A 25,066-nucleotide genomic window follows, 5' to 3' on the forward strand; every position below is an offset into this window, starting at 1 on the left:
TCAGCAGACAGTATCACACATGACAGATTTAGATGCACAGGCTCAGCAGATAGTATCCCACATGACAGATTTGGATATACAGGCTCAGCTCACAGTATCACACATGACAGGATTAGATACACAGGCTCAGCAGACAGTATCACACATGACAGATTTAGATGCACAGGCTCAGCAGATAGTATCCCACATGACAGATTACTATTGAGGAAACTACAGCCTGGCGTCACGACACTCAATTGTTAATACCACCAGACCCAACACTATTACTGCAACACCCTAGACACCATTACGCTCCCAGCACCACATTTACATTATCTTATTTAAAAAAAAGTGTGTGTGTGTGGGGGGGGGGGGTTGGGGGGCAGTGTGATTCACACTTTTATTAGGGGAAGGGCTTATTCACATTTATAATTATTTTTAATTTTTATTATTCATTTTTACACTTTTTTGTTTGTTCCCATAGAGGACTATAACATGCAATCACTGGATCGCTAACAAAGTTCAATGCTGTGAACGGCTTTAGGTCCCACGATCAACTTTGATTTCGGGATCTAAAGGGTTCATAGGCGTAATAGGGATATTATCTGGCCCAAGGCTGGAGATTCCCCCCATGGTATGGAGTGGGATGTCATCACAATCTCGCTCCAATGCTGGTTACTCCTTCCCAGGACATCCCCATATGACCTATAGCGGGAATGTGTAAAACTATATAGATTTTCCCATCCCAAGTAAGAAATGCTACTTCTAGTTTATTTACTATGAAATAATGAATCTCATTCATCTCGTGTCCTTTATAACAGATACATTGAATGCTCAGGATAACATATCACATATCACATTTTTATCATGACTTTTATGTTGAGGTTTTTATGTATTTTTTAACTTTGGCTTCCAATGTTGCTGTTTTTCAGCAGTCAGTTCATTGGGACGATGCAATCATAGCGCAGGCCCATGTAACATATTGTACTGCACTATCCAATAGCCAGACCCATCGACCAATAGGATCGCAGGGTTTTACAAATAAACAACAACAGAAAATGACAGTTGGTGCCAGTCTGCGATTGCTCTTCTAGAGTTGAGACCGGCTCCTTATTTCTCTGCGAGAAGTGACTTTTTTGGACAGCGACCCCCATCCATTTCTACAGATTTTGAGGAGAGGAGGAGAGGCGAGTAGGAGGAGGAGGCGAGTAGGAGGCGGAGGAGAGGAGGAGGCGGAGGAGAGGAGGAGAGGCGGCGGAGGAGAGGAGGAGAGGCGGCGGAGGAGAGGAGGAGAGGAGGAGGCGGAGGAGAGGAGGAGGCGGCGGAGGAGAGGCGAGGAGGAGGCGGAGGAGAGGAGGAGAGGCGAGGAGAAGGAGAGGCGAGGAGGAGAGGCGAGGAGGAGGAGGAGGAGGAGGCGGCGAGGAAGAGAAGAAAAGAAGAGGCGACACCATGAGGAAGAGGAAGAGAGAACTGACAGCCCTGTATGAGGAGGAGTGGTAAGTAGGACACATCACTACACCATTTTATAGGGGTACATTTACAGACAGTCTTCAAAAACTAAGAGTTGTTTTTCTGCCATCCACCTGGGGAAGATTTATCAAAAAAGTTGAGAAAATGCTGACCAGTTGCCATAGCAACCAATCAGCTTCCCCCCTTTTTCAGAGGCCTTTAAACTGCCCCCTAATGTTATATGTGATAACTGCCCCCCTAATGTTATATGTGATAACTGCCCCCCTAATGTTATATATGATAACTGCCCCCCTAATGTTATATGTGATAACTGCCCCCCCTAATATTATATGTGATAACTGCCCCCCTAATGTTATATGTGATGACTGCCCCCCTAATGTTATATGCGATAACTGCCCCCCTAATGTTATATGTGATAACTGCCCCTCTAATATTATATGTGACAACTGCCCCCCTAATGTTATATGTGATGACTGCCCCCCTAATGTTATATGTGATGACTGCCCCCTAATGTTATATGTGATAACTGCCCCCCTAATGTTATATGTGATAACTGCCCCCCTAATGTTATATGTGATAACTGCCCCCCTAATTTTGTAAGTGATAACAGCCCCCCTAATGTTATATGTGATAAATGCCCACCTAATGTTATATGTGATAACTGCCCCCTAATGTTATACGTGATAACTGCCCCCCTAATGTTATATGTAATAACTGCCCCCCTGATGTTATATGAGATAACTGCCCCCCTAATTTTGTATGTGATAACTGCCCCCCTAATGTTATATGTGATAAATGCCCCTAATGTTATACGTGATAATTGCCCCCTAATGTTATATGTGATAACTGCCCCCCTAATGTTATGTGTGATAACTGCCCCCCTAATGTTATATGTGATAACTGCCCCCCTAATATTATATGTGATAACTGCCCCCCTAATGTTATATGTGATGACTGCCCCCCTAATGTTATATGTGATAACTGCCCCCCTAATGTTATATGTGATAACTGCCCCCCTAATATTATATGTGATAACTGCCCCCCTAATGTTATATGTGATGACTGCCCCCCTAATGTTATATGTGATAACTGCCCCCCTAATGTTATATGTGATAACTGCCCCTCTAATATTATATGTGACAACTGCCCCTAGTGTTATATGTGATAACTGCCCCCCTAATGTTATATGTGATAACTGCCCCACTAATGTTATATGTTATAACTGCCCCCCTAATGTTACGTGTGATAACTGCCCCCCTAATGTTATATGTGATAACTGCCCCTAATGTTATATGTGATAACTGCCCCCCTAATGTTATATGTGATAACTGCCCCCCTAATGTTATATGTGATAACTGCCCCCCTAATGTTATATGTGACAACTGCCCCCTAATGTTATATGTGATAACTGCCCCCCTAATGTTATATGTGATAACTGCCCTCTAATGTTATATGTGATAACTGCCCCCCTAATGTTATATGTGATACCTGCCCCCCTAATGTTATATGTGATAACTGCCCCCCTAATGTTATATGTGATAACTGCCCTCTGTTATATGTGATAACTGCCCCACTAATGTTATATGTGATAACTGTCCCCAATGTTATATGTGATAACTGCCCCCCTAATGTTATATGTGATAACTGCCCCCCTAATGTTATATGTGATAACTGCCCCCCTAATGTTATATGTGATAACTGCCCTCTAATGTTATATGTGATAACTGCCCCCCTAATGTTATATGTGATACCTGCCCCCCTAATGTTATATGTGATAACTGCCCCCCTAATGTTATATGTGATAACTGCCCCTAATGTTATATGTGATAACTGCCCCCCTAATGTTATATGTGATAACTGCCCCCCTAATGTTATATGTGATAACTGCCCCCCTAATGTTATATGTGATAACTGCCCCCCTAATGTTATATGTGATAACTGCCCCCCCTAATGTTATATGTGATAACTGCCCCTAATGTTATATGTGATAACTGCCCCCCTAATGTTATATGTGATAACTGCCCCCCTAATGTTATATGTGATAACTGCCACTAATGTTATATATGATAACTGCCCCCCTAATGTTATATGTGATAACTGCCCCTAATGTTATATGTGATAACTGCCCCTAATGTTATATGTGATAACTGCCCACTAATGTTATATATGATAACTGCCCCCCTAATGTTATATGTGATAACTGCCCCTAATGTTATATGTGATAACTGCCCCTAATGTTATATGTGATAACTGCCCCCAATGTTATTATAGTTGGGCGGCTATATGTATCATACCACCAGAGGAATTTAGATTAAGAAGTTTTCTGGGACTTTTCCATTTATGGTCCATCCTCAGGACTGGCTATTAATGTGTTGTTGGTGGTGGACCAACACCAGGCACCTCACCCCTGCCCTACAGCTGTTTGGCACAGCCATGGGGGGAGATTTATCAAAACCTGTCCAGACAAAAAGCTGCTGAGTTGCCCATAGCAACCAATCAGATTGCTTCTTTCATTTTGCAAAGGCCTTTTAAAAAATGAAAGAATCGATCTGATTGGTTGCTATGGGCAACACAGCAACTTTTCCTCAGGACAGGTTTTGATAAATCTCCCCCCATGATGGTTTTCACATATAAACATTGGAGGAGATTTATCCAAACCTGGGCAGAGGAAAAGTGGGGCAGTTGCCTATAGCAACCTATCAGATTGCTTCTTTTTAAAAATGAAAGAAGCAATATGATTGGTTGCTATGGGCAACTGCACCACTCTTCCTCTACACAGGTTTGGATAAATCTCCTCCAATGACGGGAGATAGAGAAGAGATTTCGGGTCATTGTGAAATGTTGGTGCCAGGACACTGCAGCACAGCCCCCATTCAATTTAATGGAACTAAGATTTGACAGCAGTGGATAGACCATAAATGTAAATGTCCCAGAAAACCACTGGAAAATCTCTTTAATATATATGATAACTGCCTCTTCAATGGTAAATGTGATTTCTGACACCCAGTGTTATATGTGATAATGCCACTATTTTGTTTCAATAATGCTACTATTTTTAGGCCTTTTAGATCGTTTTTTAGACATTTTTTTCTGGTACATGAAGTGACCAAAAATCTGCAATTCTGCTATTTTTTACATTTAAGCCATTAACCGTGCAGTTTTGTTACCATTGTACTTTAATAGTTTGGACATTTCTGCATGCGGCAATACTTAAAGGGGTACTCCGCCCCAAGACATCTTATCCCCTATCCAAAGGATAGGGGGATGAGATGTCAGATCGCCACGGTGCCGCTGCTGGGGACCCCCGGGATCCCCGCTGCGGCACTGCGCTATCATCACAGCACAGAGCGAGTTTGCTCTGTGCGTAATGACGGGCGATACAGGGGACGGAGCCGCGCGATGTCATGGCTCCGCCCCTCGTGACATCACGGCCCGTCCCCTTAATGCAAGTCTATGGCAGGGGGCGTGACGCCCGCCGCGCCCCCTCCCATAGACTTGTATTGAAAGGGGCGGGCTGTGACATCACGAGGGGAGGAGCCGTGACATAATGATGCTCCGGCCCCTGTATTTCGCGTCATTACGTGCAGAGCGAACTCGCTCTGTGCTGTAATGATAGCGCAGTGCCGCAGCTGGGATCCCGGGGCTCCCCAGCAGCTGCACCGCGGCGATCTGACATCTTTGGATAGGGGATAAGATGTCTAGGGGCGGAGTACCCCTTTAACCCCATGGGGACGGAGCCCATTATGACCCTAAGGACGGGAGCATTTTTTGCAAATCTGACCACTGTCACTTTAAGCATTAATAACTCTGGAATGCTTTTACTTATAAATTTGATTCCGAGATTGTTTTTTCATGACATATTCTACTTTATGTTAGTGGTAAATTTTCGGCGATACTTGCATCCTTTCATGGTGAAAAATGCAAAAATTTCATGAAAAATGCAAAAATTTTGCATTTTTCTAACTTTGAAGCTCTCTACTTATAAGGAATATGGATATTCCAAATAAATTATGTATTGATTCACATATACAATTTGTCTACTTTATGTTTGCATCAGAAAATTGACGAGTTTTTACTTTTGGAAGACATCAGAGGGCTTCAAAGCTCAGCAGCAATTTTCCAATTTTTCGCAAAATTTTCAAAATCGGAATTTTTCAGGGACCAGTTCAGGTTTGAAGTGGATTTGAAGGGTCTTCTGGTTAGAAATACCCGATAAATGACCCCATTATAAAAACTGCACCCCTCAAAGTATTCAAAATGACATTCAGTAAGTGTGTTAACCCTTTAGGTGTTTCACAGGAATAGCAGCAAAGTGAAGGAGAAAATTCAAAATCTTCATTTTTTACACTAGCATGTTCTTGTAGACCCAGTTTTTGAATTTTTACAAAGGGTAAAAGGAAAAAAATCCTCTCAAAATTTGTAACCCAATTTCTCTCGAGTAAGAAAATACCTCATATGTGTATGTCAAGTGTTCGGCGGGTGCACTAGAGGGCTCAGAAGCGAAGGAGCAACAATGGGATTTAGGAGAGTGAGTTTTTCTGAAATGGTTTTTGGGGGGCATGTCCCATTTAGGAAGCCCCTATGGTGCCAGGACAGCAAAAAACCCACATCGCACACTATTATGGAAACGACACCCCTCAAGGAACGTAACAAGGGGTACGGTGAGCCTTAACACCCCACAGGTGTTTGACAACTTTTTGTTAAAGTCGGATGTGTAAATGAAAAAAAAATATTTTTCCACTAAAATGCTGGTTTTTCCCCAAATTTTACTTTTTTACAAAGGGTAATAGGAGAAAATGCCCCCCAAAATTTGTAACCCCATTTCTTCTGAGTATGGAAATACCCCATATGTGGACGTCAAGTGCACTGCGAGCGAACTACAATGCTCAGAAGAGAAGGAGCGCCATTGAGCTTTTAGAGAGATAATTTGTTTGGAATGTAAGTCGGGGGCCATGTGCATTTACAAAGCCCCCCGTGGTGCCAAAACAGTGGACCCCCCCACATGTGACCCCATTTTGGAAACTACACCCCTCACGAAATGTAATAAGGGGTGCAGTGAGCATTTACACCCCACTGGCGTTTGACAGATCTTTGGAACAGTGGGCTGTGCAAACAAAAAAATTACATTTTTCATTTTCACAGACCACTGTTCCAAAAATCTGTCAGACACCTGTGGGGCGTAAATGCTCACTGTACCCCTTATTACATTCCGTGAGGGGTGTAGTTTCCAAAATGGGGTCACATGTGGGTATTTCTTTTTTTGCGTTTGTCAGAACCGCTGTAAAATCAGCCACCCCTGTGCAAATCACCAATTTAGGCCTCCAATGTACATAGTGCGCTCTCACTCCTGAGCCTTGTTGTGCGCCCGCAGAGCATTTTACGCCCACATATGGGGTATTTCCGTACTCAGGAGAAATTGCGTTACAAATTTTGGGGGTCTTTTTTTCCTTTTACCTCTTGTGAAAATAAAAAGTAAAGGGCAACACCAGCATGTTAGTGTAAAAATTTTTTTTTTTTACACTAACAGGCTGGTGTAGACCCCAACTTTTCCTTTTCATAAGGGGTAAAAGGAGAACAAGCCCCCCCAAATTTGTAGTGCAATTTCTCCCGAGTACGGCGATACCCCATATGTGTCCCTATTCTGTTTCCTTGAAATACGACAGGGCTCCAAAGTGAGAGAGCACATGCGCATTTGAGGACTAAATTAGGGATTGCACAGGGGTGGACATAGGGGTATTCTACGCCAGTGATTCCCAAACAGGGTGCCTCCAGCTGTTGCTAAACTCTCAGCATGCCTGGACAATCAGTGGCTGTCCGGAAATGCTGGGAGTTGTTGTTTTGCAAGAGCTGGAGGCTCCGTTTTGGAAACAGTGCTGTACAATACGTTTTTTATTTTTATTGGCGGGGACAGTGTAAGGGGGTGTATATGTAGTGTTTTACTCTTTATTAGGTGTTAGTGTAGTGTAGTGTTTTTAGGGTACATTCACACTGGCGGGTTACGGTAAGTTTCCCGCTAGGAATTTGCGCTGCGGCGAAAAATTTGCCGCAGCTCATACTTGAAGCAGGAAACTTGCTGTAAACCCGCCCGTGTGAATGTACCCTGTACGTTCACATGGGGGGGTGGGGGGGGGAACCTCCAGCTTTTTCAAAACTACAACTCCCAGCATGTACGGTCTGTCAGTACATGCTGGGAGTTGTAGTTTTGCAACAGCTGGAGGCACACTGGTTGGAAAACCTTCAGTTAGTTTCAGTTACCTAACTCAGTATTTTCCAACCAGTGTGCCTCCAGCTGTTGCAAAACTACAATTCCCAGCATGTCTGATCACAGAAGGGCATGCTGGGAGATGTAGTTATGCAACAGCTGGAGGTACCCAACTACAACTCCCAGCATGCCGAGACAGCTGTTTGCTGTGTGGGCATGCTGGAATTTGTAGTTTTGCAACATCTGGAGTGCTACAATTTAGAGACCACTGAACAGTGATCTCCAAACTGTGGACCTCCAGATGTTGCAAAACTACAACTCCCAGCATGCCCAGACAGCAAACAGCTGTGTGGGCATGCTGGGAGTTGTAGTTTTGCAAGATCTAGAGGGCAGTATAGAGATCACTGTGCAGTGGTCTCTAAACTGCAGACCTCCAGCTGTTGCAAAACTACAAATTCCAGCATGCCCACACAGCAAACAGCTGTATGGGCATGCTGGGAGTTGTAGTTTTGCAACATCTGGAGGGCTACAGTCTAGAGACCACTATAGTGGTCTCAGACTGTAGCCCTCTAGATGTTGCTATGCAACTACTCACCGGCTTCCGTCGCATCCGGGAGCCGTCCTCTTCTGCCGCACGCCGCCGCAGATCTCCGTCGCCGCCGCCGATCCCCGACGCTCCGCTGTCTCTGGAGGGGTAAGTGGACTCCGGCGCCGCTCCTCTTCGTTTTCCCCGTTCTGCCCCGCCTATTGTGGGTGGGCAGGACGGGGAAAACGAAAGTAAACCCCCACGCCCCAGATCTGCTATTGGTGGTCGCATCTAGACCACCAATAGCAGAGATAGGAGGGGTGGCAACTCTGCCACCTCACTCCTATCGCTACAGGGGGATCGTGGGTGTCTTAGACACCCGCGATCCCCCTTCTATTCCGGGTCACCGGGTCACCATAGACCCGTAATGACCCGGAATCGGCGCAAATCGCAAGTGTGAATTCACTTGCGATTTGCGCCGATCGCCGACATGGGGGGGTCTAATGACCCCCCTGGGCATTTGCACTTGGTGCCTGCTGATAGATATCAGCAGTCACCCCGGCCCGGTCCCCGCCCGGCGCGCGGCGGGGGCCGAAATTCCCACGGGCGTATGGATACGCCCTTCGTCCTTAAGTACCAGGACGTAAGGGCGTATGCATACGCCCTTCGTCCCCAACAGGTTAAGTGCCAAGTTTAAAGGAGTACTCCACCGCTAGGCATCTTGGGGGAGATTTATCAAAACCTGTCCAGAGGAAAAGTTGCCCAGTTACCCATAGCAACCAATCAGATCACTTCTTTCACTTTGCAGAGGCCTTGTTAAAAATGAAAGAAGCAAGCTGATTGGTTGCTATGGGCATCTTATCCCCTATCGCTGGGACACCCATGACCTCTGCGCACTGACCCGTGACACCCCGTGTTCTGAACAAATGCCAAGTTCTGGCGGCAGTGGTCGTGATGTCACGCCATTCCCCCTAGTGACGTCACGCCCCCCCCCCATGGATGTCTATGGGAAGGGGTGTGACGGCTCCCATAGACATGCATGGAGGGGATGTGGCGTTTTTTCTTTGTGATTTTTTACATTTTTTTACAGCGTTCAACGCGCAGCATGAATAATTAAATTATTTTATTATTTGGGTCATTATGGATGTGGCGAAACTCAATATCTTTTAAAAAAAAATTGTGTTGTTTTCAGAAAAAGTTGATGCTTTTTTTTATTTACATTTTATTTTTAAGAGCCCTACAAAGGGACTGACAGTGATCAGTGTTTAAACTCATCACATGCAGCTGTCATGATTTGACTGAAGTATATGAAGGGTTAATCTACTAGAAGAGGTTCCTCTGCTCCTAGTAGCTCCAGCAGCCCAACTATCATACTGATCCCTGCATGGGAGACCCGCATTGCCTTATGATAGCATTGAAAATATGGTGGGCAAGACTAGGGACCCTTAAAGGGGTACTCCACTGATCTGTGCAGACACCCGGCATTCTGCCCCCCCCCCTCCCATAGACATGAATGGAGGGGGCGTGGCTTGATGTAACGAGAATATAATGTTGTACCATATGGTCTCATAGACTTCCCTGGTGTCATATTATGGCTCCTTATAACCAGGATAGCCCATTATTTGGTCGGGTGCATGAGGCCCAATACTATAGATGTTATCTCTTCTATCACAGTTCAGCATCTGCCACCCAGGAGGAGCCGGAGAAGACGGAGGACCAGCCAAAGGAGGAGGAGACGGACGGCGAGCCAAAGAAGAAGAGGGAGCAGACGGACAACAACCGGAGGGAGACCACTGATGACGCCATCCTACAGCCGGAGGAACGGGCCGCTTTTTACAGACTCCTGGGTAACAATACATTTTTCTTTCAATGACAAAAAGTATAATATTTTATCACATGATAAAATAAAGTGTTCTTATCCCCTTAAAGGTGCCCCCAGTGTAGATAGATTCTGCCAAGGGGTAGATTGCGGTTCCCAGTGTAGACAGGTGCCCTCCAGGAGGTAGATAGGTTTCCGCCAGAGGTAGACAGTAGTAATGAGTGGCAGGGGACATATTCGAATTTGCGATATTTCACTATGTTCGTTCTTTTGGTTTTTTTTTCAATGCGAAAATTCGTAATTAAATTTGCATAGTGCGCATGCGCAATTATATATCCAGTGTGCCGATATTCGCAGAAATATTTGCATAAATATTCACATAAATTTGCATAAAAAATAAGGATTTGACTTTACGAATATATCTCTATATTCTAAATATTCTCAAAATCGCAAAGTGCTGATTTCCGCGGTAAAAATTAGCATTTCGAAAATTTGCTCTCAATACCAGTACACAGTTGCCCCACAGTGTAGAAAAGTGCCCTCCAGGAGGTAGGAAGTTGCCTCAAGTGTAGATAGATTTCCCCCCAGAGGTAGATAGCTGTTCCCAGTGTAGACAGCTGCCCTCCAGGAGGCAGGTAGTTGCCTCCAGTGCAGATAAATCCCCCCCCCCAGTGGTAGATAGCTGTTCCCAGTGTAGACAGCTGCCCTCCAGGAGGCAGGTAGTTGCCTCCAGTGTAGATAAATTCCCCCCCTGAGGTAGATAGCTGTTCCCAGTGTAGACAGCTGCCCTCCAGGAGGCAGGAAGTTGTTTCCAGTGTAGATAGATTCCCCCCCCCCCCCAGAGGTAGATAGCTGTTCCCAGTGTAGACACATGCCCTCCAGGGGCAGATAGTTGTCTCCAGTGTAGATAGATTCCCCCCCCCAGAGGTAGACAGCTGTTCCCAGTGTAGATAGCTGCCCTCCAGGAGGCAGGTAGTTGTCTCCAGTGTAGATAGATTCCTCACCCCAGAGGTAGATAGCTGTTCCCAGTGTAGACAGGTGCCCTCCAGGAGGCAGGTAGTTGATCCCGGTGTATATAGGTTTCCCCAAACGTAGGCATTTTTCCCACAGTATAGACAGGTGCCCTCCAGGAGGTAGATAGTTGCCCCAATTGTAGACATGTCCCTGTCACCCAAAATTTTTAATAAATGAAATACATATATAATTAAATAATAATTAAAAAATACATATTTACATTTAGAGATGTCGCGAATTGTTCGCCGGCAAACAGTTCCCGGCGAATTTAGCATGTTCGTGTTCGCATCGCTGGGCGAACATATGTGAAGTTCGATCCGCCCCCTATACTTTAACATTGCAGTGAACTTTGACCCTGTGAGTCAGAGTCAGCAGACACATTACAGCCAATAAGCAGCAGTCCCTCCCTTCCAGACCCTCCTACCTCTTGCATGGACGCCATTTTAGCCTCATTCAACATGCTGCAGGCTTAGAAAGTGGAGGGTCAGAGAAGCTGCTCCTGCTGTATAGGGAAAGCGATAGCTAGGTTGCTGCTAGGTGGTGTATCCAGGGTCCAGTTTACTTCTAAAGCACTAGTGTAACATCTGCTTTAAGGACAGCACCCAAAAAAGCCCTTTTTAGGGCTGAAAGATATCAGTCCTGGTTGGGAGGGAACCGCTGGTTAAAAGGGGTAATCCAGAATTAAATTTAAGTTCCTTCAAGCAACTAACTACTACAGTATTCAAAGGGCTGAAAGATATCAGTCCGTGTGTCTTGCAACAGCTGGAGGCACCCTGGTTGGGAGGGAACCGCTGGTTAAAAGGGGTACTCCAGTATAAAACTTAAGTTCCTTCAAGCAACTAACTACTACAGTATTCAAAGGGCTGAAATATATCAGTCCGTGTGTTTTGCAACAGCTGGAGGCACCCTGATTGAGGACCACTGCTTAAAAGGGGAACTCTGCTGGAAAGCTTTTTTGCTCCTTCTCACCCTATTGCAAATCACATTAGGTGTGACAGTTGTGCAAATAAAAAATAAAAAACTTTTTTGGCTGTTAAATAAAATCAGTCGTCACTGTCAGTTCACGTCACAGTTGCCAGTTTTTTTGCCTGCAGGGCAAATTGTGTCACCCTAGTGCAAATCGCATTAGGTGTGACAGTTGTGCAAATTAATCAAAAAAATTACAGGCAGAGGAAGGCCACCCCGCAGGGGCCGTCGTGGTGCTGGGATTCCCTTTGGCCCTAGAATGGCCAGTGTTCAGAGGCCATGTACCCTGAACCCCCAAAGTTCTGAGGACTTAGTTGACTGGCTATCACAAGACACCCAGTCTACTACAGCTTCCGCTCGGAACCTTGACGCACCATTCTTCTCCTCGTCTAGCTTAGCTTCGGGCACCTCTCATGCTACCACTTGCCCGCCTGCCGCCACCACCAACACTACCACCACAGCAGCTTTACTTGATCCGTCAGAGGAGTTATTTACACATCAGTTTGAAGACATGAGTGTTGCGCAACCATTATTGCCAGAGGATGTAGTAAACAGGGATATGTCTCAGTCAGGCAGCATTACACACATGGACGTACGGTGTGATGATGATGTTTTACCGCTGTTGCTTCCTTTCTTGAGGTGTCAGATAGCGATGAAGGTGTTGATGATGACGATGTGTCCGTGGATGCCATGTAGGTGCCCGCTAGAAGAGAAGAAGAGGGGAAAGTTCAGATGGGGAGACAGAGAGGAGGAGGAGTCGAGTTGGAAGCAGGGGGAGGTCGTCGCAAGGAGCTAGTGGCACAGTCAGACATCATGCATCGGCACCCGGGGTCAGCCAGACGGGACGCCAATCAACGCATGCTGTTGCCACCACCAGAATGCCGTCATCGCAGAGCTCAGCAGTGTGGCATTTTTTTTTGTGTGTCTGCCTCTGACAACAGCAAGGCCATTTGCAACCTGTGCCAGAAGAAACTGAGTCGTGGGAAGTCCAACACCCACCTAGGCACAACTGCTTTGCGAAGGCACATGATGTCACATCACAAACACCTATGGGATCAACACGTCAGTACAAGCAGCACACAAAGTCAAAGCTGCCATCCTCCTCCTGGTCCAGCATCTTCAGCCAGGTCAACCACTGCTGCCCTCCTTGCCCCCTCTCAACCATCCGCCTCTCTGTCTCTCGCCTTGAGCAGTTCCTGCTCATCTGCCCACAGTCAGGTGTCTGTCAAGGAGATGTTTGAGCGCAAGAAGACAATGTCTCAAAGTCACCCCCTAGCCCGGCGTCTGACAGCTGGCTTGTCGGAACTGCTAGCCTGCCAGCTTTTACCATACAAGCTGGTGGAGTCTGAGGCCTTTAAAAAATTTGTAGCAATTGGGACACCGCAGTGGAAGGTACCCGGCCAAAATTTTTTTGCTCAAAAGGCAATCCCCAACCTTTACTCCATTGTGCAAAAGGAAATTATGGCATGTCTGGCACACAATGTAGGGGCAAGGGTCCACTGATACCTGGTCTGCAAAGCATGGTCAGGGCAGGTATATCACCTACACTGCACATTGGGTAAACCTGGTGACGGCTGGCAAGCATGGAATGCGTGGCTCTGCAGAGGAGTTGGTGACACCGCCACGAGTTGCAGGCAGACCTGCTGCCACCTCCTCTACTCCTCCTACTCCATCCTCTTCCATAACATCCTCGGCCTAGTCCTCTTCCACTGCTGCGTCTTGCTCCACATCACCGGCACCCACCCCCCATCTCCCCAGGTGCTATTCCACATACCGGATACGGCAGTGTCACGCCATTTTGGGGTTGACTTGCCTCAAAGCGGAGAGTCACACCGCACCAGCGCTCCTGTCGGCCCTGAACGCACAGGTGGACCAGTGGCTGACTCCGCACCAACTAGAGATCGGCAAGGTGGTTTGTGACAACGGAACAAATTTTTTGGCGGCATTGAGGTTGGTCAAGTTGACACATGTGCCGTGCATGGCACATGTGTGTAATCTGATTGTACAACGCTTTGTGCTCAAGTACCCAGGCTTACAGGATGTCCTGAAGCAGTCCAGGTAGGTGTGTGGCCATTTCAGGCGTTCCTACACGGCCATGGGGCACTTGTCAGATATCCAGCGGCGAAACAACATGCCAGTGAGGCACTTGATTTGCGACAGCCCGACATGTTGGAATTCAACACTCCTAATGTTCGACCGCCTGCTCCAACAGGAAAAAGCCATCAACGAATATTTGTATGACCGGGGTGCTAGGACATCATCTGCGGAGATGGGAATTTTTTTTGCCACATTACTGGAGGCTCATGCGCAATGCCTGTAGGCTCATGCGTCCTTTTGAGGTGGTGACAAACCTGGTCAGTCGCACCGAAGGCACCATCAGCGACATCATACCGTTTGTTTTTTTCCTGGAGCGTGCCCTGCAAATAGTGCTGCATCAGGCAGTAGATGAGCGTGAAGAGGAAAAGTTGTGGACACCATCACCACCAGAAACAGCCTTATCAGCATCGCTTGCTGGACTTGCTGCAACGCTGGAAGAGGATTGTGAGGAAGAGGAGTCAGAGGATGAATGTGGCTTTGAAGAGGAGGAGGAAGACCAACCACTGCAGGCATCCCAGGGTGCTCCTTGTCACCTATCTGGTTCCCGTGGTGTTGTACGTGGCTGGGGGAAGAAGATTATACCTTCCCTGACATCACTGAGGACGAGGAACGGGACATGAGTAGCTCGGCATCCGTCCTTGTGCAAATGGGGTCTTTCATGCTGTCGTGCCTGTTGAGGGACCCTCGCATAAAAAGGATGAAGGAGAACGACCTGTACTGGGTGTCCACGCTACGAGACCCCCGGTATAAACATAAAGTGCCTGACATGTTACCGCATTACAGCAAGGCGGAAAGGATTCAGCAGGTCCAAAATAAATTAAGAAGTATGCTGTACACAGCGTATAAGGGTCATGTCACAGCACAACAGGGATCTAACAGGGGAAGAGGTGAAAGTAATCCTCCTCCTCCTCCCACGAACACGCCGGCAAGGACAGGATGCTGTCCAGACATGCTGTTGATGGAGGACATGCAGAGCTTTTTAAGTCCTACGCATCGCCACAGCCCTTCGGGGTCCACCATCAGAGAACGACTTGACCGACAGGTAGCAGACTACCTGGCCTTAACCGCAGATATCGACACTCTGAGGAGCTATGAACCCCTTGACTACTGGGTGTGCCGGCTTGACCTGTGGCCTGAGCTATCCCAATTTGCGCTCAAACTTCTGGCCTGTCCCGCTTCAAGTGTCCTGTCAGAAAGGACCTTCAGTGCAGCAGGAGGTATTATCACTGAGAAGAGGAGTCGCCTTGGTCAAAAAAGTCTGGATTACCTCACCTTTCTTAAGACAATACCAAATTTTCCAGCCAGGTGTACATGCCTAATTTTTCTGGCCTCTGCTGCTGCACTTGTTATGGTGCTGCAATTTTTCAGGCCGCTGCTACAACTGCAACTGCGACAATACCCAATTTTTCATCCATGTGTACATGCCTAATTTTTCTGGCCTCTGCTGCTGCACTTGTTATGGTGCTGCAATTTTTATGGCCGTTGCTACAGCTGCGACAATACCAAATTTTCCAGCCAGGTGTACATGTCTAATTTTTCTGGCCTCTGCTGTCGCACTTTTTCCAGTGCTGCAAATTTTCTGGCTGCTGCTACAGATGCGGCTGCGACAATACCAAAATTTTCATCCATGTGTACATGCCTAGCTTTTCTGGCCTCTGTTGCTGTACTTGTTATGGTGCTGCAATTTTTATGGCCACTGCTACAACTGCGGCTGCGACAATACCCAATTTTTCATCCATGTGTACATGCCTAATTTTTCTGGCCTCTGCTGCTGCACTTGTTATGGTGCTGCAATTTTTCTGGCTGCTGCTACAGCTGTGACAATACCAAATTTTCTAGCCAGGTGTACATGCCTAATTTTTCTGGCATCTGCAGCTGCACTTTTTCTGGTGTTGCAATTTTTTTGGCTGCTGCTACAGATGCGGCTGCGACAATACCAAATTTTTCATCCATGTGTACATGCCTAACTTTTCTTGCCTCTGCTGCTGCACTTGTTATGGTGCTGCAATTTTTATGGCCGCTGCTACAGAAGCTGCAACAATATCAAATTTTTCAGGCATGTGTACATGCCTAATTTTTCTGGTACTATCTGCTGACATCTCTGTCCATTTTAGCAACCGTGGATATTAGATGTATGCTAAGGGTAGCATGGTGGCTCAGAGGTTAGCACTGCTGCCTTGCAGTGCTGGGGCCTTGGGCTCAAATCTCACTATGTGCTGCCTCAAGGGAGGCTCTAACTATGTGCTGCCTAATATGGGGGAATCTTATATGCTGCCTAAAGGGAGCTCTAACTATGTGCTGACTAACATGGGGGAATCTAACTATGTGATGCCTAAAGGGGGGGGGGATCTAACTATGTGCTGCCTAGTATGGGGGAATCTTTTGTGATGCCTAAAGGGGGGGGGGATCTAACTATGTGCTGCTTAAAGAAAGGCTCTAACTATGTGCTGCCTAATATGGGGGAATCTAACTATGTGATGCCTAAAGGGGGGCTCTATGTGCTGCCTAAAGGGGGATAAAGCACGTTATTCCAAACTATTTAGGAATAATAGGTGATTTATGCCCTTTATGGATTAAAACCAGACTCTGCATCAACTATGTAATTTTACATGGGAGTTTTGCCATGAATCCCACTCCGGCACGCCACAGTCCAGGTGTTAGTCCCCTTGAATCAACTTTAAATCACTATTGTGGCCAGAAAGAGTCCCTGTGGGTTTTAAAATTCACCTGCCCATTGAAGTCAATGGCGGTTCGCCTGGTTCGCGGACATTTGCGGAAGTGGACGTTCGCGGTTTGCGAACCGAAAATTTTATGTTTGCAACATCACTATTTACGTTCTCTTTACTGCCATACCAACATGGACGTCCCTTGGTGCACACAGTGTGATGTTACCCTGTGTGTGTCTGAGCCGGAGACAGTGGGAAGAGGTCCTGCACCTCTCCCAACCTGCAACCAGGGAAAGTGCCCTAGACCCATCATTCTAGAGATCTCCAGCAGTTCTGCCACCCTGCCAGGTTAGGAAGATGGTGGTTCCCTAGGCAGGTGCCTACTCAGCCAACCCCCAATATTGGCCCTATGAAACAGACATATACATCATAAATAAAGATCAGTATTATCATAGCCCTAATACTGAGGTCCATGTTCTTCAGGAAAGATAATGTTCCCTCTACAGAACCTTCTCTCTCCTGCTCTGGTGCTTCTGTACAATGTATAGTATGGAATATAGTGTATAATGTGTCAGTGACTGTATACACACATGTATATGTATATTGTATGTAGAATAGTTATAGATAGTATAGAAGATTCTGATTGAATAGATAAAAATAATGATATTTCTGTTATTTTTGTAGACGAAGGACACATCCAGCTATTTCTAGGCAGGGACAGCTGCTATAAGATCGCGGACAAGGTAGTATATAAAGGGAAAGAATAGATGTTGTACGGATAGAAGTAAATACAGGGATATACTGGAGACATACAGGTACTGTATAATAGAATATATTTAGATAAGAAATGTATTACCAGCCTCTAACTCTTCTCTTCCCTCTAGTATCTACTGGCCATGGTCCTCATCTACTTCCGAAGAGCCAACCTGCGTATGGAGGAATATAACACCTACTTCTTTCCAGCGCTGTGAGTTTTTATTAATGTTATTGCATATATACACATCGATGTAAATACATAAATATATATATATATACACATCAATATAAATAAATAAATATATATATATATATATATATATATATATATATATATATATACCGGGCACTCTATATTGTAATATTAGTACCAATGGTTCTTCTCCTCTTCCTCTTGTGAAATGTTGTATAATTTTTATTTATTCATTTTTTCTTCCTTTTAGGTTTCTTGCCAACCAGTTTGAAGAGGATGAGATGTTTCGACGCGAGATCTACCCCTGGGCCCTCGGACCGATGTGGACGGCGATGAAGACCTGGATGCTACACCTGCGGAACCTGCTGCTCCTCCGGATGAGATTCCACGCTTGGGTAACCAGAGACACCTGTGATCGGGTCAGTGACATAAAATAAAAACTATACACTAGGAATGAAAGTCTGTGTTTATTGTAACAATTTATATTGTGATTAATTCTAGATCATGGCACAAGACCCCGAGTACTGGGCATGGAAGAGAGAGCGGAAGGAACATCACGGCTGGGCCATACGCTGGTACCTGAGGGATCCTGGAGAATACATCCCGAGAGGCCCATGGTGGATCCCTCCCGCCTGCTCCATCTGTATCACCGATCTGCAGCCTTGTGCCAGGGAAGAGAACACCAAGCGAAGAAGGACGAAGAAAGAGGAACAGAACGGATGAAGACCAAGCCGCCCCAGATGTATTCTTAAGGGCACGTTCCCACTTGGCATATAGGTAGTGTATTTGATGCTGCGCAAAATCTGCAGAAGCAACGGGAAATACGCTGTGTATCCCTCGCTCAAAATACACACAAGGCTTTCTTGCGGCAGCCCTATGTGCGCAGTGAGTTTTGGAGGTGGGGCTCCACCTCCAAAACTCACTGCGCACATAGGACTGCCGCAAGAAAGCCTTGTGTGTATGGTGAGTGAGGGATACGCAGCGTATTTCCCGCTGCTCCTGCAGATTTTGCACAGTGTGAAATATTCTGTGTACACGCCAAGAGGGAACGTGCCCTTATAGTATATTTATTCTTACACATAATGCACACACTAAATCACTGTACACAAATCACAAACACAAAATACATACACATTCATCTCCTACACACAATCACTACATACACATTCACTCTCTACACACTATCACTACATACACATTCATCTCCTACACACAATCACTACATACACATTCATCTCCTACACACTATCACTACATACACATTCATCCCCTACACACTATCACTACATACACATTCATTCCCTACACACTATCACTACATACACATTCATCCCCTACACACTATCACTACATACACATTCATCTCCTACACACAATCACTACATACACATTCATTCTCTACACACTATCACTACATACACATTCATCTCCTACACACTATCACTACATACACATTCATCCCCTACACACTATCACTACATACACATTCATCCCCTACACACTATCACTACATACACATTCATTCCCTACACACTATCGCTACATACACATTCATCCCCTACACACTATCACTACATACACATTCATCCCCTACACACTATCACTACATACACATTCATTCCCTACACACTATCACTACATACACATTCATCCCCTACACACTATCACTACATACACATTCATTCCCTACACACTATCACTACATACACATTCATTCTCTACACACTATCACTACATACACATTCATCCCCTACACACTATCACTACATACACATTCATTCCCTACACACTATCACTACATACACATTAATTCCCTACACACAATCACTACATACACATTCATTCCCTACACACTTTCACTACATACACATTCGTCCCCTACACACTATCAATACATACACAATCATCCTCTACACACAATCACTACATACACATTCATTCCCTACACACTATCACTACACACACATTCATCCCCTACACACTATCACTACATAGACATTTGCAGTCATGTTATAGCGTAATAGGGGCATAGATGCCCATAGATGCCCACGACAAGGAAATAATTCTACTGCCGTACAAATCACTAGTCAGACCACACATAGAATACTGTGTACAGTAATGGGCACCAGTGTACAAGAAAGATATAGTGGAGCGGGAGAGGGTTCAAAGACGGGCAACCAGGGTAATACGGGGAATGGGAGGACTACAGTACTCAGAAAGATTATCAGAATTGGGTTCATTTAGTTTAGAAAAAAGAAGGCTTAGGGGAGACTTAATAACTTTGTATAAATATATCAGGGGACCATTCAGAGATCTCTCCCATGATCTATTTATACCCAGGACTGTATCTATAACAAGGGGGCACCCTCTACGTTTAGAGGAAAGAAGGTTTCTACACAACCACAGACAGGGGTTCTTTACTGTAAGAGCAGTGAGACTGTGGAATTCTCTCCCGGAGGAGGTAGTCATGGTGAACTCTGTAAAACAGTTCAAAAGGGGTCTGGATGCGTTCTTGGAGAATAATAACATCGCCGGTTATGTATACTAGATTTATAGGGACAGAAGGTTGATCCAGGGATTTATTCTGACTGCCATATTTGGAGTCGGGAAGGAATTTTTACCTCTAGTATGAGGGTTTTTTGCCTTCCCCTGGATCAACTCAGTAGGGACTTACACATTAAAAACACATTAAAAATACATATAAAATATAATAATAAACTTCACATTTAATTACATTTATTTACCTTGTCTGAGTCACTTCTTCTATTAGAAGTTGTTACAAAGTGTGGATGATGAGCGGTGTGTGACCCGAATGCCCTGATGTAACCTTCAGAGTTTTTTTTTCCTTCTCCCTAGTAAATAGTAAAGTAGAAAAAACGTATGTGGTTAACTTTATGCAGTCACATTAAAAGGGTACTCCACTGCCCCAGCGTTCAAACATTTTGTTTGCTGCTGGGGTTGTGATGTCAAGCCATGCCACGACGCCCTAAACGAAAGTCTATGGAGTGGCGTGATGCATACCAAGCACCCTCCCAGAGACTAGCATTGAGGGGACGTGGCGTAACGTCACAAGGGGCGTGGCCATTACGTCATGACCCCCGCTGCTTGCACCCAGCATTCTGAACAAAATGTTCAGAACGATGGGGCAGTTGAGTACCCCTTTTAATTGCTTGCTTGGAACCCTAGCTATAGTGATGCAGAGTTAACAGTCACACAAAGGCCCTGATGCCTGAGGGGGTCCATGAAGTGTTATGAATGGCACAGGATGGTTTGGGGGTCCTTGTTACACATTGCACATTGAAGCGTCTGCTTCATATATGATGAATATTTTGTCTCATGGTGGCCATACACTGTGGACAAAATTTGGCTGAACTTTGGCTGAACTAAGAATGCTTTTTATGGTGTAGCCAGAAAGAACAAGAAGGTGTTGACAAGGTGTAAGGTGGTCTTCAATGGGTTTAGAGGCTATCATTTGCAGTGCTATCTGGTTAATAATAAAAATAAATAAATATATCAAACAGGTAAAGGAGTATCTAGGCTTATTTTCATTGACCAAGTGGTTTTATTTTAAAGTTTTATTAGTTTACTAGATAATACCACAAATGTTTACATTTATTTTTGTTTATGCGGTGTCCCGGTACAGGACCTGGTCCTGTCCCTTGTCTAAGGTCCCCACAGCTAGAGTCCCTACATGTCTATAGGGCTCTCCTGTAGGGCTTACCCCTAGTAGTCTTAAGTAAAGTGTGTACATATTAATTTAATGTAGAGGAAATATATGTATAGGACCTTAGTGGTCACGTGATACACAGTTGTAATGTATAAAATGCTTAAGGACCTTTCGAGGTCATGTGATGTACCTAGAGTTCACTGGGTTCATAACTTACAGGTTTGCTGACCAATGAGCTTTGTCCAGCCCTCTTAATATATAAGGGGCTGCAGCCACTAAATTCACTCTCTTAGTTCCGGATTATCAAGCAAGCACAACATCTCAGCATCAGCATCAATTCAAGCTAGGCCTGAAGCCTAACATCCCGCAGCCACAAAACGTGCGTTACCAAGGCTCAAACTACTGAATCCTCAAATATTCTAAAATAGTAGCATAGTGGCTAGCATCAAAAGATCCTTGCTTCCAAGTCCCATCAGCATCAAAAGATCATTGCTTCCAAGTCCCATCAAACCAGTGAGGAACATGTATCCCCGTTTACTCTTGAAAAGACTGTTATGTTCAATACTGTTGCATAAAATCTTCGAGTAAAGTTTCATCAGTTTACTTCATAAAATATGCTGTGGACATTCCGTTATTTTTCCCTGCCGTTTGTGGGACGGTTTGCAGTAGGAACATTACTATTGAGGAAACTGCAGCCTGGCGTCACGACACTCAAGGGTTAATACCACCAGACCCAACACTATTACCGCAACACCCTAGACGCCATTACGCTCCCAGCACCACATTTACATTATCTTATTTGAAAAAAGTGGGGGTGCGGTGGCGGTGGGGGGGGGGGGGGGGGAGGGGCTTATTCACATTTATTATTTTATTTTTTTATTATTCTTTTTTACACTTTTTTTTTTGTTCCCATAGAGGACGATAATATGAAATCACTGGATCGCTAACAAAGTTCAATGCTGTGAACCGCTTTAGGTCATCCATTGTTAGGATGTCTTGCAAATGTGGTGAAGACTTCAGAAAGTGCTTGACAACCAGATTCAATACGTGTGCCATGCAGGGCGCATGTTTCACACTTCCTTGTCGCAGAGCGAACACAATGTTTTTCCCGTTGTCGGTCACCAAGGTTCCCATTTCCAGTTTTTGTGGAGTAAGCCATACTCCGATTTCTTGACAAATTAATTTTAGCAGTTCCTCCCCTGTGTGACTCCGTTTGCCAAGGCAAACCATGTGAAGAACAGTGTGACACCACCGTGCCCTACACACATGGTACGATGAAGGGCCACTGAGATTTGAACGTGCAGTGGAGGCCGAGGACATGGTGGATGGTGAGGAGGCCGAGTATCACACTGTCACCAACTGGACCAACTGCCTGAGAGCAAGAGCGTGGAGGAGGAAGCGGTGTGACCTGTCCACGTTGCTGTTGTGGCTGTGCAGGAACCACATTTACTCAGTGGGCCGTAAAATCACATGTATTGTCCCTGCCCGTAGTTACAGCTCCACACGTCAGCGCTGCCGTGCACTTATGAACACACCGACAGGCTCAAGGACTGGCACACCTTCTCTTGTACAAACTTATGCAGGGCTGGTACTGCCTTCTTCGCAAATAAATGACGACTTGGGACTCTCCACCTTGGCTCGGCACAAGCCATCAATTCTCTGAAAGGTGCAGAGTCCACCACTTGAAATGAGAGGGACTGCAGCACCAGCAACTTGGAAAGGAGGACATTCACCTTCTGCACCATTGGATGAGTGGGCGCATACTGTTGTCTCTTGGACATGGCTTCGCCTATGGATTGTTGGCAGAATGGCTGACTACAAGTAGCAGCAGAAGCATCTGTAGCGACAGAAGGAGGGTATGACACACAGCTCCCTTCACCTGAGGTGGTGGACCCTTGGCTGGCTGAAGGAGGGAGTGGCGTGCCACTGGGTGATGCCGCAGGTTGGACCACCACATCTGAGCCACGGTTGTCCCAGGCCACTTTATGCTGGCACATCATATGTTGACGCAGGGCCGTGGTGCCAACATTGCTACCCTGTCCACGCTTCACCTTCTGCCGACATATCTTGCATGTGGCTGTGTTAACTTCCTCCAGATGCTTGATGAAAAACTGCCAGACCACGAGTATCTGATTTTACCACCAACAGTGCGCAATAATTGACTGCTACTGCCGCCGTCTCCAGGAACCCCTGTACCTCCTGGAAAGGTAGGCTGCCACGAAACAGTTGGTCTACCCCGGGCACGTTTGGCTCCTGAATTTCCACTTCTGCCACTATGCTGACTGCCAACCATGCTACCACCTTGCTGGCTCATCTGCTGCCTCAGGGGCAACCTACAACCCTCTTCTGCTGATGATGAAGAAGCCCCCCTCTGCACCCGGATCCCAAGTGCGATCGGCTTCATCATCTTTGAGTTCTGTCTGCATGTCAATGATGTCCTCCTCATGTTCCTCAAGAGCGTATGATTCAGAACCCTGAATGCTGGAAACACCACCTCCCACCTCACACTCCTCATCAATAATTGCCCACCTAGCGTAGAAAGCGGCAGATGTCTCCTCCACTTCTTGGCTGGACAGTAGCTGCTGACTGTCGTCTAAAACATCTTCCTCACTGAAAAGTGGAGCTGAACCCACTGCTTAAGATAATTATTTAGGGGAGGGAACAGCATAGGACAGAGGCAATGGAAGGACAGGGACTGCTGCCGGGCCATGCCAACTGAGGGTTGTGTCTGAGGAACCCACCGACTGTTGACTGGGGGTATCAGATGTTACTTGTGATGAAGTGGATGACCGCGTCAACCAATCGACAAAGACAGATAGGTTGTCGGTAGAGACATGACTGGCAGCTGATACCGGGAGCTCAGGCCTCTCACTGCGGCTCCTGCTGCCACTCGCCCCTAGTCTGCTGCAACCTCTGTCTGATAAATTTAGGACTCTGACACTCCTCTGAGCACATCCTGGCACTTCACTGCCTGACATACTTAGCGCGTACACAAGGGGAGTAAAATATGCTTAACTACACGCCTTTCACTGTATGTAGGCTTGTAGGTTCAAAAAAGTACACTACTTAGATGTAGCTATGTGGTATGCACATATGACAGAAAAAAAAGGATCAATAGTACACTTGGAAAACTTCTTTTTGTAAAACACCAGCCGGTGATTACTTTTGCCTGGACTTTCCCAGTATCTAGACTTGTTACAGATTCACTGATACAAAATAGTAGACTGCTTTGATGTCGGTATGTGGTATGCACTTATGAGGGCAGAAATGAGCCTAAAAACTCTGTAAGTTTTGTAAAACACCAGCCGGTGAGTACTATTGTTTGGACTTTCACAGTATGTAGGCCCTTGACAGATTAACAGGTGCAAAATGGTACACTACTTAGATGTACGTATGTGGTATGCACTGATGAGGGCAGAAAAATGCGTTACAATACGCCTAAAAACTCAGTATTTTTGTAAAACACCAGCCGGGGAGTAATTTTGCTTGGACTTTCACAGTATGTAGGCCCTTGACAAATTAACAGGTAAAAAATATTACATCACTTAGATGTAGGTATGTGGTATGCACTGATGAGGGCAGAAAAATGCGTTACAATCCGCCTAAAAACTCAGTATTTTTGTAAACACCAGCCGGTGAGTACTGTTGCTTGGACTTTTACAGTATGTAGGCCTTTCACAGATTATAAGGTACCAAATGGTACACTAATTA

At 45.7% G+C, this 25,066-nt stretch overlaps 1 protein-coding gene across 2 annotated transcripts; it reads left to right on the forward strand.

The window, feature by feature from the left end:
- The first annotated feature begins 1,321 nt into the window (after positions 1 to 1,321).
- Positions 1,322 to 18,489, forward strand: LOC130369298 (speedy protein 1-A-like). 2 transcript variants are annotated; one of them, XM_056574383.1, is made up of 6 exons: positions 1,322 to 1,475; positions 9,852 to 10,024; positions 17,424 to 17,482; positions 17,624 to 17,706; positions 17,939 to 18,107; positions 18,190 to 18,489. In XM_056574383.1, exons 1-6 carry the CDS (start codon positions 1,429 to 1,431, stop codon positions 18,409 to 18,411), a joined length of 753 nt encoding a protein of 250 aa, XP_056430358.1. In that variant the 5' UTR covers positions 1,322 to 1,428; the 3' UTR covers positions 18,412 to 18,489. The 2 variants fall into 2 exon arrangements, with proteins under 2 accessions (XP_056430358.1, XP_056430359.1); XM_056574384.1 differs by lacking the exon at positions 17,424 to 17,482 and having other exon boundaries at positions 1,339 to 1,475.
- The last annotated feature ends 6,577 nt before the right edge of the window (positions 18,490 to 25,066 follow it).

Source organism: Hyla sarda, chromosome 4, assembly GCF_029499605.1.
Source record: "Hyla sarda isolate aHylSar1 chromosome 4, aHylSar1.hap1, whole genome shotgun sequence".
Lineage (NCBI taxonomy): Eukaryota > Metazoa > Chordata > Amphibia > Anura > Hylidae > Hyla > Hyla sarda.

What these genes read in the sequence shown, in the direction of transcription:
- LOC130369298 (XM_056574383.1), top strand. Translation starts at nt 1,429, where the DNA reads ATGAGGAAGAGGAAGAGAGAACTGACAGCCCTGTATGAGGAGGAGTG. An exon ending in GCTATAAGATCGCGGACAAG is followed by an intron (nt 17,483 to 17,623) that starts GTAGTATATAAA and finishes TCTTCCCTCTAG; the next exon opens with TATCTACTGGCCATGGTCCT. An exon ending in ACCTACTTCTTTCCAGCGCT is followed by an intron (nt 17,707 to 17,938) that starts GTGAGTTTTTAT and finishes TCTTCCTTTTAG; the next exon opens with GTTTCTTGCCAACCAGTTTG.